This window comes from Trachypithecus francoisi, unplaced genomic scaffold, assembly GCF_009764315.1.
Source record: "Trachypithecus francoisi isolate TF-2019V2 unplaced genomic scaffold, Tfra_2.0 Lachesis_group3, whole genome shotgun sequence".
NCBI lineage: Eukaryota > Metazoa > Chordata > Mammalia > Primates > Cercopithecidae > Trachypithecus > Trachypithecus francoisi.
This window is the reverse complement of record NW_022681468.1, coordinates 32,765,402-32,780,782: the sequence shown is the minus strand read 5'-3', so window position 1 is coordinate 32,780,782 and position 15,381 is coordinate 32,765,402. Positions and strand designations below refer to the sequence as shown.

The window sequence follows — 15,381 nt, the reverse complement described above, 5'->3', positions numbered from 1 at the left end:
CCCCACCAAATTCAGTTCCTTCAACCTTTCAGGCATTATTATTCAACTAGGTGATTTCTACTTTCACTGCTTCTTTCAAGCATGCTTGGTGGTATAAGATTGTGTCAAACAAAGCAAAACAAGGCCATTTTATATAAAATAGATATGGTCTTACTGGACAAAAAGGAGGAAAAAGAGTTTCTGAAAAAGTCATGTCTTCAGCGCACTCTGGGACCATGGAACCGGGGGTCTGCCTGCCATGGTTTTAGCAGAAGGTACTCTGAAAGGAGCAGGAGACCACAGCCCACATGCAGAAGACAAGACAGACGAGTTTTTATTTATTCAAGGCTACATTTCCAGGTGTAGAAAGAGGCCACAAGTTAATGTTGCTAAAAAAAAATTAAACATCTGCTAACCATGTCTGCATTTAATGAAAACCACCTAAGACAGAAAAAGAGACATGAGACAACCACTGAGAACCAGCCACCCAGAGCTGAGTTTCTGCCACAGAGCACCTCCTCTTCAACGAATCACTGGATACCATTGGAGAGCAAGTCACTGTTGTTGAAGCAGCAGAGCTGGAGGTGCTGTCAAGAGTCAGCAGACTCGTTGGCCAGATGCACCGAACTCAATGAGGCACTTAGAGATGAGAAACCTGTGGATGTAATGTCCCAGCTCAGTGGAAGTGGTTTGGAACCTTTCGTCCACTGTGAGGGCAATAACCCTAGGGCAAGTTATCAGACATTCCTAAGCAACCTCCTTCAGGTCCTGTCTGGCTGGACCTTCCTTATTCCAACAGAAAAAAAACCAGTGAAGACAGTTAAATCAGTCCCTACAGTCTCACTCTCTTCTTTCCTTCGACCTTTTTTTTACAAAGGATATTACAAAGGCAACAGTTCTGAGCTCTCAGGAAATAGGTCCTTAGATGCTTTTAGAGGTTGAGAGGCATAAAACAGCAGTCCTGAAATTCCTTTTATCTTATGGCACTGATTTAGTTTCAGTCTGATTTCTCCTCCACTTCTTTCTTCCCTCCACCGATGCCCTCTCACCCCTAGATAGACTTACGATCTGTACTGGGATTTCCCAGCAGAAGAGACTTTGGTTTTTGTCATCCTGAAGTTGCCACTCCACCACCAATTTTATCTGGAGAAAGAGAAAAATAACTGAGAAAAATGAAATAGGACCTGACCTCTATCTATAATTGGCTTAACTATGAATCCTGGAGGTACAGTAGCAAACTTCCTAACTCCTCATACTTTTTTCTTTTTTTATTATACTTTAAGTTCTAGGGTACATGTGCACAACATGCAGGTTACATATGTATACATGTGCCATGATGGTGTGCTGCACCCATTAACTCATCATTTACATTAGGTATATCTCCTAATGCTATCCCTCCCCCCACCCCCTCCCCACAATAGGACCCGGTGTGTGATGCTCCCCTTCTTGTGTCCAAGTGATCTCATTGTTCAATTCCCACCTATGAGTGAGAACATGCGGTATTTGGTTTTCTGTTCTTGCGATATGCTGAGAATGATGGTTTCCAGCTGCATCCATGTCCCTACAAAGGACTCGAGCTCATCCTTTTTTACTTTTTTTCTTAAATCACAAGGGCTGCTTAGCATGTGGGCCCAGTTTATGGCCTTAAGAGAGTGAACTAAGTTATACTTGTGATTTGATGCTAGCAGCACCACATACTAATTTGGTTAACTTATCAAATGTAATTTCTAAAGCATTCTTTTCTCTCTTAGATCAATGGCACATAAATGAAGTGATATGGTTTGGTTATTTGTCCCTTTGAAATTTCATGTTGAAATGTGACCTCCAATGTTGGAGGTGGGTCTAGTGGAGGTATTGGATCATGGAGGAAGATCCCTCATGAATGGCTTAGCACCATCCCCTTGGTGATGAGTGAGTTCTCACTGACTTCACACGAGATCTGGCTGTTTAAAAGAGTCTGGGACCTCCCCCTTCTCTTTCTTGCTCCTGTGCTGGCCATGTGACACGCTGGCTCCCCTTTGCCTTCTGTCATAACAGTAAGCTTCCTGAAGCCTCATCAGAAGCAGGTGCTGGCACTATGCTTCATGTACAGCTTGCCGAACAGTGAGCTGATCAAACCTCTTTTCAAGTTACCCAGTCTTAGGTATTCCTTTATAACAATGCAAATGGGCTAACACATGAAGGCTTACATGAATAATTTCACATTTAAGCAATTTCTCTTGTATTTGGCAATCTGATCCAGCTTTTTCTCAATGTAACCATGAAGAGCAGAGAGTAAAAAAAAATGTAGATGCTTAGGTATAAGAAAACATTCTTGTTAGCTAGAAATGGAAATGTCAAAGCGCAAAGGATGGCCCACAGAAGTCTGTAGCTGTATGAATAATTTCAAGGATGACAACCTTTTGTAGCAATATACTTTCAGTTAAGGCCCTTAATCTGCTTTCTAATAATGTACTTCATCAGAAATCCCTGCCTTGACTTGTTACACTTGTATCATGTGAGCAGTCCCTTCCAATTCTTAATAACTCACTGACACTTTGCAGGTCCTTTCTTATATGGACATTGGCTTACTTGTCACTTACTACCTCTCTTTTGTACTCTAATGTTTCTTTGCAATGGAACATGTGAGCGGCAATGATATTTAAGTTCTTGAAACTTGCTTTGTGAGTTTTTCCAGACTAGTATACATTAACTACTGCTTCATTTAGTGCTTAAACAGTTTGAGCTATTTTTCAAATTAAATGTAACTCATTTAACAGACAATAACTACCATATATTAAGTACCTACTACGAATCAGGCTCTGACTAGTCACTGCATATGTAACTGAGGTTCAGACATGCCCATGGTTATATGGATACTCTGCAAATTCATCTACTAATCTGTCCCTGACCTCTAAGGTCTCCAACAGCCCTTAAGCACAGACACCCTATATTTGAGTCTCTTTAGAATGTTCTTTAATTATTTACCCTTCCTAGAAAATAAATGGCCAGATATTGCTCCTGAGTTCTACTTGATTTCCTTTCAAGAAATGCGGCTCTTTTTCTTCATGGAAAAAGGCCATCCCTCCATTTCCTCCATTCTTATCAAGATACAGATCTTTAATGCAGGTCCACTGCAGCAGGATCTACCTTACGAGTGCTTGGTAGAAAAAGAGGTAGGTGCAGCAGGGATGGGTCGGAGGTGAAGGAGGGGATTGGAGGGAGAAAGGAGGGTGGAAAAAGCTACTTCTCTGCCATGAAGCTAACAAACTACCACTCTCTTGTTTTGTTAAGAGATTAATGGAGAAAGCAGGATTTTCTCATGACAATGTTAAGACAACTTGGATTTTTAACTATTTGGTACCTGGCTAAAATCTTTTAATATTGCATAGGCTTTGGAGTTATAAGACCCAGCTAGAAACCTGGGCTGTACTACTTCTTAGTGGAGTGAACTCTGTTCATATTGCATAACTTCAGAAGCTCAAATTTCTTCAGCTGTAAAATAGAGATAAGATCACCTGTACATAGGATGGTCATGAGAATCAAGTGAAATATTGTATATAAAAATGGCATTAGCCGTTGCCGTGCGGAGCTGAAGCAGGAGCCACAGCTGGGAGGAGGGAGGAGGTAGGAGGGAGGAGGGGGTAGAGGAGGCACCGGACCAGGGAAGTTGTCAGTATTTAAACAGATCACATCATGGGTGAGTATAAGTTAGTGGTCCTTGGTTCAGGAGGTGTTGGGAAGTCTGCTCTGATGGTTCAGTTTGTTCAGGGAATTTTTGTTGAAAAATATGACCCAATGATAGAAGATTCCTACAGAAAGCAAGATGAAGTCGATTGCCAACAGTGTATGCTTAAAATCCTAGATACTGCATGGATAGGGCAATTTACAGCAATGAGGGATTTGTATATGAAGAATGGCCAAGGTTTTGCACTAGTATATTCAGTCCACGTTTGACTTACAGGACCTGAGGGAACAGATTTTACTGATTAAGGACACAGAAGATGTTCCAATGATTTTGGTTGGCAATAAATGTGATCTGGAAGATGAGTGAGTAGTTGGCAAAGAACAGGGACAGAACTGAGCATGACAGTGATGGAACTGTGCCATTTTAGAATATTCTGCAAAGTCAAAGGTCAATGTTAATGAAATACTTTATGACCTGGTCAGACAGATAAATAGAAAAACACCATTGGAAAAGAAAAGGCCTAAAAAGAAATCATGCCTGCTGCTCTAGGCCCATAGTCAGCAGCAGCTCTTAGCTAGGTTACAAGAATGAAGAACTATTGCCTAATTGGAAAGTGCCAGCATTCCAGACTTCAAAAAATAAATCTGAAGAGGCTTCTCCTGTTTTATACATTATGTGAAGAATTTAGATCTTATATTGGTTTGCACAAGTTCCCTGGAGAAAAAAAATTGCTCTGTGTATATCTCTTGGAAAATAAGACATAACAGATGTGAAAATATTGATTCCAATATGATCATACAAAAGGCCATGGATGCATTTCAAATGTTAGATATTGCTACTATAATCAAATGATTTCATATTGACTTTTTATCATGATTCCTCCCTATCAAGCACTAAAAAGTTTGAACTATCATACTTTGTAATGATACTGATTATGAAATGTCCCTTTTACCTCACTGCAGTAGATAACTTTTTTGAGTCATTGACTTCATTTTATATTTTAAAAATTATGGAATATCCTCTGTCATTATATTCTAATTAAAATTGTACATAATGCTTCGGAAAAAATGGGTCTTTTATAGGAAAAACACTGGGATAACTGATTTCTATGGCTTTCAAAGCTAAAATATACAATGTACTAAACCAACTTTAATATTGCTTCTTGTGTTTTACTGTCAGATTAAATTACAGCTTTTATGTATGATTAAATTTTAGTACATTAAAAAACAAATGGTATCATTAGGTCCAGACTAACCATCAGGTCATAGTGAAAGAATGAAGAGACACAGAGAAAAAGATTTGCCCTACCGCCTGACGCCTAACACTCCCACCTATCTCCTTTCCCTCGGGCTTCCGCTTCTTCATCATAGAGATAAAGGGCCCTTTACCCCCGTCTCTGCTTCTTGCCTGCTGCCCTCAGAACTCTAATCCAGTCCCAAGGCCTCCCATGTCCTCAATAATGGTATCACTTACAGAGGGATATTCGCTTTTCACTGGTAGTTTATTCAGGTAGCTATAGGTCTTGTCTTTTTGGATGGGACAGTTAATTCCACTTTTACAACCATCAGGCTCAGGAATGGGAAAGGGAACTGGGACGCCCATCAGGATGCCATGCACCACGGCCTTGCTGCTTTTAGACTGAATATCTAAGAGGAAAAAAGAGAATCAGATGGCGAAGAAAACAACCTATTTTCAAACTCTAAATCAAAAATTCAGAAATAATCCCAAGTGACAGCATTCCTAGGGTCTATTTCTCTTGGCAGTGGTGCTTGGTACTAGCACAGTGCAAGCATTCACTCCAAACGTAATTATGCAAAAAAAAAAGCAATCAGCAGAAGTTTTCTTTGCCCTTAACCTCGCTCTTCATGGCCCTTCATAGTTTCTTAGGAGAATCAGAGATACCTAGATAAATAACCTTATCTAATGAGGCAACTGATTTTTGGCAGTAAACTTTCTGTTTGTTATTTATATCAGCTTCTGTCCAAGTATATTGTGTGTCTTAAATGTCATGATCTGTAACAACAGTGAAAGAGGTAACCCTTTAGTGGGGTAAGATTAGGCTGGATCACGGTAGCTCACACCTGTAATCCCAGCACTTTGGGAGGCTGAGGCGGGTGGATCATCTGAGGTCAGGAGTTTGAGATCAGCCTGGCCAACATGGAGAAACCCTGTCTCTACTAAAAATACAAAAATTAGCTGGGTGTGGTGGCGCACACCTGTCATCCCAGCTACTCAGGAGGCTGAGGCAGGAGAATTGCTTGAGCCCAGGAGGCGGAGGTTGCATTGTGCCAAGATCGCACCACTGCACTCCAGCCTGGGTGACAGAGCAAGACTCTGTCTAAAAAAAAAAAAAGAGGAAAGAAATTGGGTAAGATTAGAAAGACATGCATTTCTTGATAAACTTTACCCTCCACATCACAAGCTAGCCAGGAGGAATAAAGTTATTACAAAATTATGGCAATCAGACTTATGAGTTATTAGGGTATTTTGGAGACCCAGAAAATTGGTTCTATTTCTTTCTGTCTGGGTTGGGGATGACTTGTTCAGAAGGCTTTTTTTTTTTAGGTTTGAAGCAATAGAGAGGCCAGGGTATAGTCCAGAGAGGAAACAGGGAGCTAGTACTTAGAGCTGTCTTTAGGCTTATGAACAAAAGATGACAGGAACTTTGAGGTTTCTTATTAGACTGTCTAGTCTAGCTTCACAGGATAGAAAATGAGGAAGGAATTCAAGGAACATGCCCTGCTTAGCAATAAAAGATTTTAATTTGTCTAGATTCTTAAAAATCTCAATGTGATGTGGTACAAGAAAGCAACAAGTTCCAATGATATTTCTTGAATACTATTGGAGAAGAAAGCTCAGATTTCTTGGCTGTTTCTTGGGTTCCCAGTGGGTTCCCTAAATCTTAAGGAGGCTGTTAAGTATTAGTTGCACCTTTATTTTCAGGTGGGATGTGGACTTAATAGCTGAAAGGCATTACTGCTTAAAATAACACTTTGGGCCGGGCGCGGTGGCTCAAGCCTGTAATCCCAGCACTTTGGGAGGCTGAGACGGGCGGATCACGAGGTCAGGAGATCGAGACCATCCTGGCTAACACGGTGAAACCCCGTCTCTACTAAAAAAATACAAAAACTAGCCCGGCGAGGTGGCGGGCGCCTGTAGTCCCAGCTACTCGGGAGGCTGAGGCAGGAGAATGGCGTAAATCCGGGAGGCGGAGCTTGCAGTGAGCTGAGATCTGGCCACTGCACTCCAGTCCGGGTGACAGAGCGAGACTCCACCTCAAAAAAAAAGAAAAAAAAAAAAAAAACACTTTGGAGGAGTTCCAAAGCTTGAAGAATTGGGGTCCATACTAATACTCTGCAGTCTATAGCTAAACACAGCTGACATTCCCATCAAAGCCTGCGATGCAATATGGGCCAAGACAGGACAGAGAAAAGCCAAGCTGTCTTCTCTAACCTGTGAACACATGGACATCTCCCTGTTTGCTTAAAGGGAGTCTAGGAGCCATGGACCTTGCATGAGAAGGGTGTCCAAGGGCACAGTGAACCCTAGCTTTGCACAAGGTGCAAAAGGAGTCATAAAATTCATGACTGCCAATTCCCTCCCCTCCATTCCCATGCTCATTCCAACACTTGATATTTACGTTATGCTTTAACATGAATTTGAGGTAAGAGCCACTTTTACGCACTGCTGGTGAAGGTGACATTGACGCTATAAGACTGTCCTTTGCTCAGTTGGCAGGGCTGGGTGGGGCATGGGCTCACATTCACTTCCTTTATAACTCCATCCACAGAACCTGCAAAAGAAAAACGAATTGGAATTGGAGAAGAGGAGAAATAAGCCAGTTAGGCTGCCCACCACCTAATGGGAAGGTGCTCTGCTCTCCCATTTAGGGTCAACTCATTCTCCTCGGACTGTTTCCCAGAATGGAATCTTTAAGAATAATGCCCAGTTAGAAGTCAGAATCTTGATTCACCTTGCAGAAAAAATCATAGCCTCTAATTCAGATGATAAGAAGCTAGTTGGTTTTTTGACCAAGAGAAAGTTAATGTTTGTCAAACTAAATAATATCAAGACCATATCCATAAATGATCATAGTAAAGGGATTAAACTTCAGTCAGAGAAATTCCAAATGTTCCTAGAGTCTTGTTTTGCATTCTTAATGCACAGTTTAAACTTAAACCTTGAAGACGTTTGCTTCAACCTTCCTTTGGATTAAATATTCCTATTTTCCCTTTCTTTTTCTAGCATATAGATTAGCAAGTACATTTGATGAAAGTAGTTCACTACAGGAAAAACTGCATTTTTTTCTCTTTTTTGAGATGGAGTCTTGCTCTGTCGCCAGACTGGAGTGCAATGGCACAATCTCAGCTCACTGTACCCTCTGCCCCCCCAGGTTCAAGCCATTCCCTGCCTCAGCCTCCTGGGCAGCTGGGACTACAGGCATGTGCCACCAGGCCTGGATAATTTTTTGTATTTTAGTAGAGACGGGGTTTCACCATGTTGGCCAGGATGGTCTTGATCTCCTGACCTTGTGATAAGCCTGCCTTGGCCTCCCAAAGTGCTGGGATTACAGGTGTGAGCCACTGTGCTCTGCCTGTTTTTTTTTGTTTTTTTTTGTTTTGTTTTGTTCTTTTTTTGAGATAGGGTCTCACTCTGTCACCCAGGCTGGATGCAATGGCACAATCTCAGCTCACTGCAGCCTCAACCTTCCCAGGCTTAAGTGATCCTCCTACCTCATCTTCCTGAGTAGCTGGAACAATAGGCATGCACCACCACACCCGGCTGGTCTCAAACTCCTGGGCTCAAGCAATTTGCCCACTTTGGCCTCCCAAAGTCCTGGGATTACAGGCATGAGCCACCGCACACAGCCAAAATGGTACTTTATGCAGAAACAGCTAGAAAGCAAATGTACAGCCTGAAACTCCAAGGAGGAAGATCAGAAATGAATTACACCATCTTTCTACCCCAAGTTCTACATGAACAAACACTGATTGAGGAAGTCTGTTATTATTGCTTGGAAAGTCTGCCAGATCCCAGAACAGACTGAACCTTTCTTGAATCTGGTTTAAAGAGTTTTTAGTTCCTGAATCATTCATTTTTGGACCCTATGGAAACTGTACCTTGAGTAGCAAGGATGAGGGAAAGCAGAGGCATCTAAAGAAAACATCTCACAACAATGGGATTTATCATCCTTGTTTTAGGGGTTAGAAACCAGAAGAGCAAAGATTACTGAGACTTGTCCAAGGTCACATTGCCTGGAACTGGCAGATCCAAGACTCAATGGGTGGACCTGACTTGGAAGCCCTTGTCACCCGAACCTGAAGGAAGCTTTAAATACGTAGCCATGGTGATGAATGGAAGGACATCCCAAGGAAATTCGCATCTGATAACTACTTGAGGACTCTGGATGAAGGTCCAGCTCAAACTCAACTTTTCAGGTTTCTTAATTCAGCGTCACCTCTTTGCCCCTCACCATGATTCTCTTTCTGTCGTAGAGGTTCAATCCCTATATCCTATGTAATTTTCAGTGATGAAGTACCTTCTATCCACACTTCGTACCCTTTCTCCCAAACTCCTGGTAAATCCTTTGCCTAGTATTTTGTCTTCTTGGTATCCCTTCATTCTTTCACCCCAACTTGACTTCCTAGAGAAACAAGCAGCACTATTAAAGGTATAGGTAAAACAACGAAAAGTATCAGAAGATCAGTCTTGACTTTTAAAATTAGGCTAATTCAAGGCTGGGCATGGTGGTTCATGCCTGTAATCCCAGCACTCTGGGAGACCGAGGCAGAAGGATCACAAGGTTAGGAGTTCGAGACCAGCCTGACCAATATAGTGAAACCTCGTCTCTAATAAAAATACAAAAATTAACCAGGTGTGGTGGTGTGTGCCTGTAGTCCCAGCTACTCAGGAGGCTGAGGCAGGAGAATCGCTTGAACCTGGGAGGCGGAGGTTGCAGTGAGCCGAGATTGTGCCACTGCACTCCAGCCTGGGCGACAGAGCAAGACTCCGTCTCAAAAAATAAAATAAAATAAGACTGATTCCAGAAGCCTACTCACTTCCAAGTAAGCAGACTATGGAATTTAAGAGGAACTACTACTTAACACTGAACAGAGGAGTGACCCTAAACAGAAGAACCACCTACCATCTCTGAACTAGGAATGACCCTTAAGAGAGGAACCACCTCCCACTTCTGAATTGCGAACTGTACCATTTTCACTGCACTTCTGCAGTTTCTTCAATAATTTAGTCCTGTTCTTTAAGGCCCACTTATGAGTCATGAAATATTTTGGCTCCAAAAAACAACATGAAGTACCTTAAATCTTGACTAAGGTTGTTAAGATCTGGATTTTTTCCAAGGGGATGAAGAGGAGTACAGAGGTTAAGGTCTTTATAGTTTCAATACAAGCTTAGGCACAAGTTAAACTTAACTCCAAATAGCACTGACTCACACAGCCAAGATGGCAGAAGTGCCAGTTGCATTAAAGAAGAATACTGCTACCTGAGTCTGGGTTTCATTTCCTCTGAAATATTAACTTGGCCTCGGTCTATATAGCTGCTGGGAATGCTGCACTTGCAAATACTGCATATGTTGAAAACATAAGGGTGAGATGTAAGAAGGTACTAGAAAGAGTCAGAAATAGGATTTATCCCTGGGAATCCTCAAAACAAATAGAAATTTTTTCAAAATTAAAAAATTTAAAAAAAGAAATAGGATTCATCTGACTTGCCCACATTGTTTCTAAGTAGTTTCAAAAACTGATTTTAAGCACACATCTGCAATCTACAGATGTATACTTGATTTTGGGAACCTGTGTTCTTAAAATAAGTGTGTGTGTGTATGTGTGTATGTGTGTGTGTGTGTGTGTTTTAATCTCAGTCTAACCAAGGACAAAAGTACTTGTACACAATAAATGCTTGACCAAAAAAGGTTTAAATAAAGTCTTTAAAAATCGCATTTCCTCCTGCCCCAGAGACTTGGCAGTTGAATGGGAGGGAATGCAAGTGAACTGCCTGGTAATGGTGCCTGTAACAGGGTAAGTTAAGTTCTGCCATTCAGCCATCATTGCTGAGAGGCAGACTCTGATGCCTGGGTTTGAAATCTCACTATCTCTGCTACTTACTGTATAGCCTCAAGGCAAGATACTTAACCTCTCTGGGGATAATAGAGTAGTTGAGCTAACACAAATACAGATCTTAGGTAAGTGTTTGGAACATAGTGATACATATATTTACTATTATTATCATATCTAGATTTAGTTCATGAGTTTAATCTAGAATAGCTGCTCCTGGGTAGGTTAGCAAGTTCCCTTCTGACACAAAAGCTGGGCCTTTCACCTCAAATATACTTCATGGATAGAAATTATGTTTCTAGCCAATAGGATGGACTCTTTCTGTCTCAAAAGTAGAATGCATGAAGACAGAGGCAAACTGCAGGTTGAGAGTACATTATCTGCTATGCAGTCAGTCACCAGATTAGCTCAATACTATAAAAGTATGATATGAACTGAGAAATCTAAGCAGATGTTCTTTGCTGCCTGTACCTGCCCTTGGGTGGAAGAGTCTCTAACTCTATCATCACATTGACCAACACTGCTCCAGTCAGGTTAGTAAATAGTACCTTGCAGTCCTTTACCCCTCAGCTGGCTTCTCCATCATAGCAAAGTTCTCAAACTGCACACATCATTAAGCATCCGAAGCAGTTTGAGAAGCATTCTCTTCTACTCCAACCCATTTTCGGTGAATAGGGGGAAAAAAAATCCTGAACTTCAATCAACACTCTATTGAAAATCAATGTTAATGTTATGACTTTCAAGGTCCAGCTTCCACCTGCTTCTTTCAAGGCTGAGTCACATAATCTAGTAGGAAGTAAGTAAAGGGTAGTACTTTCATCCAGTAAGTAAAGGGTAGCTCTTTCATCCAGTTTTCTGATGACAAGAGGTTCTCAGACTTCCAGTTGTCAATAGAAGAAACTCCTCAGTTCTAACCAGCAAACACTACAAAACTAGTTTGCTAGGCCCCCTTTCTCACTTGAGGAAATTCCACGCCAGGCAAGGTGGGTGTAGAGTGGAACACAAACCTTTTGATGTGGGCACTGAAGTCTTTATATCATATTTCCCAATTCAAAAGTAAATTAAAAATCTCTAACTGAAACCCTTCTTCCCTTTAAAAACTTCTTCCCATAGGTGTACTCCTGAAGGGGTGGCCTGCCCCTCCACACCTGTGGGCGTTTCTCGTTAGGTGGAACGAGAGACTTGAGAAAAGAAATGAGACACGGAGAAGGTCAGCAGTAAGACATGTGAATAAAGATCTCTGTAACAGAAGTTTAAGGAAAAGTGCTGTGCCTTGATATGCATATGCAAACATCTCCATAAACCTTTTTAGTGCATAAAGAGCAGCATTGCCCTAGCAAGTCCCACCTTTCGCCCGAAGGCGGTTTTCTCCTTTCTCAGTAAACAGAACATACAATCCGGTTTTACACCAAGATGTTCCATTGCCCAGGGACAGGCAAGAGACAGATGCTTTTCTCTATCTCAACTGCCAAGAGGCCTTCTTTCCTCTTGTACTAGTCCTCCTCAGCACAGACCCTTCACGGGTGTCAGGCTAGGGGACAATCAGGTCTTTCCCTTCCCATGAGGCCATATTTCAGACTATCACATGGGGAGAAACCTTGGACAATACCTAGCTTTCCTAGGCAGAGGTCCCTGTGACCTTTGGCAGTGTACGTGTCCCTGGGTACTTAAGAGAATGGTGATGACTTTTAACCAGCAAGCTGCCTTCAGGCACCTTTTTAACAAACCACACCCTGCACAGCCCAAAATTCTTTAAACCTTGAGTCACCACAGCACATGTCTCTTGCAAGGACAAGGTTGGGGATAGGGTCACAGATTAACAGCATCTCAAATACAAAACAAGATGGAGTCTCTTATGTCTACTTCTTTCTATATAGACACAGTAACAGTCTGATACCTTTCTTTTCCCCACATACTCCTGCTTTTTCAAATGAGTAGAATAATTTCTGGATTTATTTCCCTTCTTTTTTTGGAAACCCAAAGTGGCTCACAAAGACCTACTGTTTCCTATCACTTACTGGGTGTGAGATCTTGGGCAAGTTACTCTATGTGCTTAACTTTCCTCATCTGTAAGACAGCTTGTGAGGATGGAATGAGTTATTTTATTTTACCGAGACAGAGTCTCGCTCTGTCGCCAGGCTGGAGTGCAGTGGTATGATCTTCGCTCACTGTAACCTCCACCTCTTGGGTTCAAGCGATTCTCCTGCCTCAGCCTCCGGAGTAGCTGGGACTACAGGTGCACGCTACCACACCCAGCTAATTTTTGTATTTTTAGTAGAGATGGGGTTTCACCATGTTGGCCAGGATGGTCTCGATCTCTTGACCTCATGATCCGTCCGCCTTGGCCTCCCAAAGTGCTGGGATTACAGGCGTGAGCCACCATGCCTGGCTGGAATGAATTATTAAAATTAATAGTGTCTTCATCCAAACGCTGGCTACTAAGTTTAATGGAGGGAAAGGCAGTAATTTGAAGCAATAATAGCTTTCAAGTGCCAGTCTCCTAAATCAATGGAATAGCATTTAAGTGTTAATCAGCCAGCAGTCTATTCCTTAATCAATCCTGTCCCCTAATCCTCAACTTTGCTTTTGTCAACATGAATTTTTATGACATAGGGGGAAAAGTATTCCATCTATGTTTTCAACACATTTCATTGAGCAGTTACTATTACCTGGGCACTGGATATAAAGTAGCACACTTATGAAACCACCTTTGCAAAAATCCTTAGGCAATTACGTCAGTGAAAGAGATGAGAACTTACCTATCCCATCTTCCTTCTAACCTCTAAACTGTCTTTGTTCATTCCTGGGTGTAGACTGAACTAGTCTTGGAGAGGAATTTATGGTTTAAACTCTGAAACGAAATACATAATAGCCCTTTCCTGAAAAACCCCTTATTGCCTGGGGAGCAGTCTGCCTTTGTAGGACTAACAAATCAGCTACGAGTTTAGATATCACAGTTTAGGGGCCATGCAGCCCCTGGCTGCAAGAGTCTGAACCTCCCCAAATTGCTCGTGGTAATATTACTATTGTAAAACCTAAGGTCACTGCTTGAGATATTCTGCAGATCCTGTATTCCGATGCAGCAAATGACACTACCCAGAGGTCAGCAAGAAGAACTCACTTCGACCCCCTATGATTTTATCTTCAATCTGACCAATCAGCACTCCCCACTTTCCGAGCCCATACCAGCCAAATTATCCTTAAAAACTCTGATCCCCGAATGCTCGGGGAGACTGATTTGAGTAACAATAAAACCCCGGTCTCCCGCACAGCCGGCTCTGCGTGAAATACTCTTTTCGCCATTGCAAATCCCATCTTGATAAATCCGCTCTGTCTAGGCAGTGGGCAAGGTGAACCCACTGGGCGGCTACACTTAACTCTAGTTCCCCATTCTGCTGCGTGACTTTAGGTAGGCTACCCAACATCCCTGGAATTCAATGACTGATTATACGATCTCCGTGCTTCCTTTCCACTCACAGATCTTACAAAATCAGTTTCATGCCTCTTTCATTGACAGTTGTATCCCTCTACCTCCACCTCTGAACAAATTTGCTCGAGTTCTGTTCCGACAATTCTATAGACTGGACTCAATGAAGGCACTCAGAATTTCCACCACCTGTTGTATTTTCCAACCAAGATTGCAACCACAGCGGCGAGAGGGAGTTATGTGTCACAAGCTGTGGTTAGAGACACAGTGAGATTTATACAAGAAAAAACTGATTAAGAATCACAAGATTCCAAAGCCCAAAGGAAGTCCTATTTGTAACAATAAATGATGAAAAGGGGGAATTGACTTTTGACTTGTCAGCAAAAAGGAAATTAAAAGAAAAGCAAGGGGAGCTGGAAGGGGGAGGGCGGGATTCCAAGATACAAAGCATAAATAAAAAGAAGTTCTGTGCTCCACCCCTCCACCAGCGCTGGATATAGCCCTTCTATTGTCAGCCCTACAAACTTTAGGGAACTTCACCAAAAGGCCCACCTCCTGGAGTTCCCAGGAACCCCAAAACACGCGTTCTAAGAAAAAGACAAAGTTGTCTGCGATCGGGTTTCCTGGAGGCCGGCGCCTTCTCCCCGACCCAGCCCACTCCAGTTAGGGTCCAGGACTCAGCCTGGCCGCCCGAGGGATCCGCCCAGCCCAGTCCCGCGAGTCTCAGCGCGGGGATCCGGCGGGGGCTTCCGCAGAGGGCGCGGGAACCTTGGGCGGGCCTGGGGCTCACCGCAGTCCTTGAACTGCACGGGTTCGGCCTGGGCGGCGGTGCTGAGCGCCAGGAGCAGGAATGTAGCGGCCAGGAAACGCATCGCGGATAACGAAGTTCCAAGCTCGGGAAAGAAGCGGCGGCCGCCCGCGGTCACAAGACAAACCTGTGGGGGCGGGCCCGGGGAGGAGCCCAGTCAGGCGACCTGTCACCAGTAACCACGGCCGAGGCCCGCCCGCGCCCCGCCCCCGTCTCCGGGAAGCCAGCTCCAGCCCTCTCGGGCCCAGAAGCCTGCAGTCTCCGCCCATGCCGTCTCCTCAGAGGCCTGACCCGCCCAGACCCACCTCCGCCCCGCCCCATCTTACTCCTCCTCGCCCCGTTCCTTCCCTTTAGAGCACCTCCCCGGCTTCATGGGTGCGTCCCCGCGGCTGCCGTCGGGAGCATTTCTAGCCAATCAGGCACCTTC

At 43.2% G+C, this 15,381-nt stretch overlaps 1 protein-coding gene and 1 pseudogene across 2 annotated transcripts; one reads left to right on the top strand and one right to left on the bottom strand.

Annotated features, from left to right (window-relative positions):
- Positions 1-288: 288 nt before the first annotated feature.
- Positions 289-15,081, bottom strand: NPC2 (NPC intracellular cholesterol transporter 2). 2 transcript variants are annotated; one of them, XM_033187443.1, is made up of 5 exons: positions 14,937-15,081; positions 7,332-7,439; positions 5,120-5,292; positions 1,045-1,122; positions 289-634 (listed from the first exon to the last, which is right to left on the bottom strand). In XM_033187443.1, the coding sequence occupies exons 1-5, from the start codon at positions 15,016-15,018 to the stop codon at positions 620-622; spliced, it is 456 nt and encodes a 151-aa protein (XP_033043334.1). In that variant the 5' UTR covers positions 15,019-15,081; the 3' UTR covers positions 289-619. The 2 variants fall into 2 exon arrangements, with proteins under 2 accessions (XP_033043334.1, XP_033043333.1); XM_033187442.1 differs by lacking the exon at positions 289-634 and having other exon boundaries at positions 943-1,122.
- On the top strand, positions 3,540-4,285 carry LOC117069336 (annotated as a pseudogene).
- Positions 15,082-15,381: the final 300 nt, after the last annotated feature.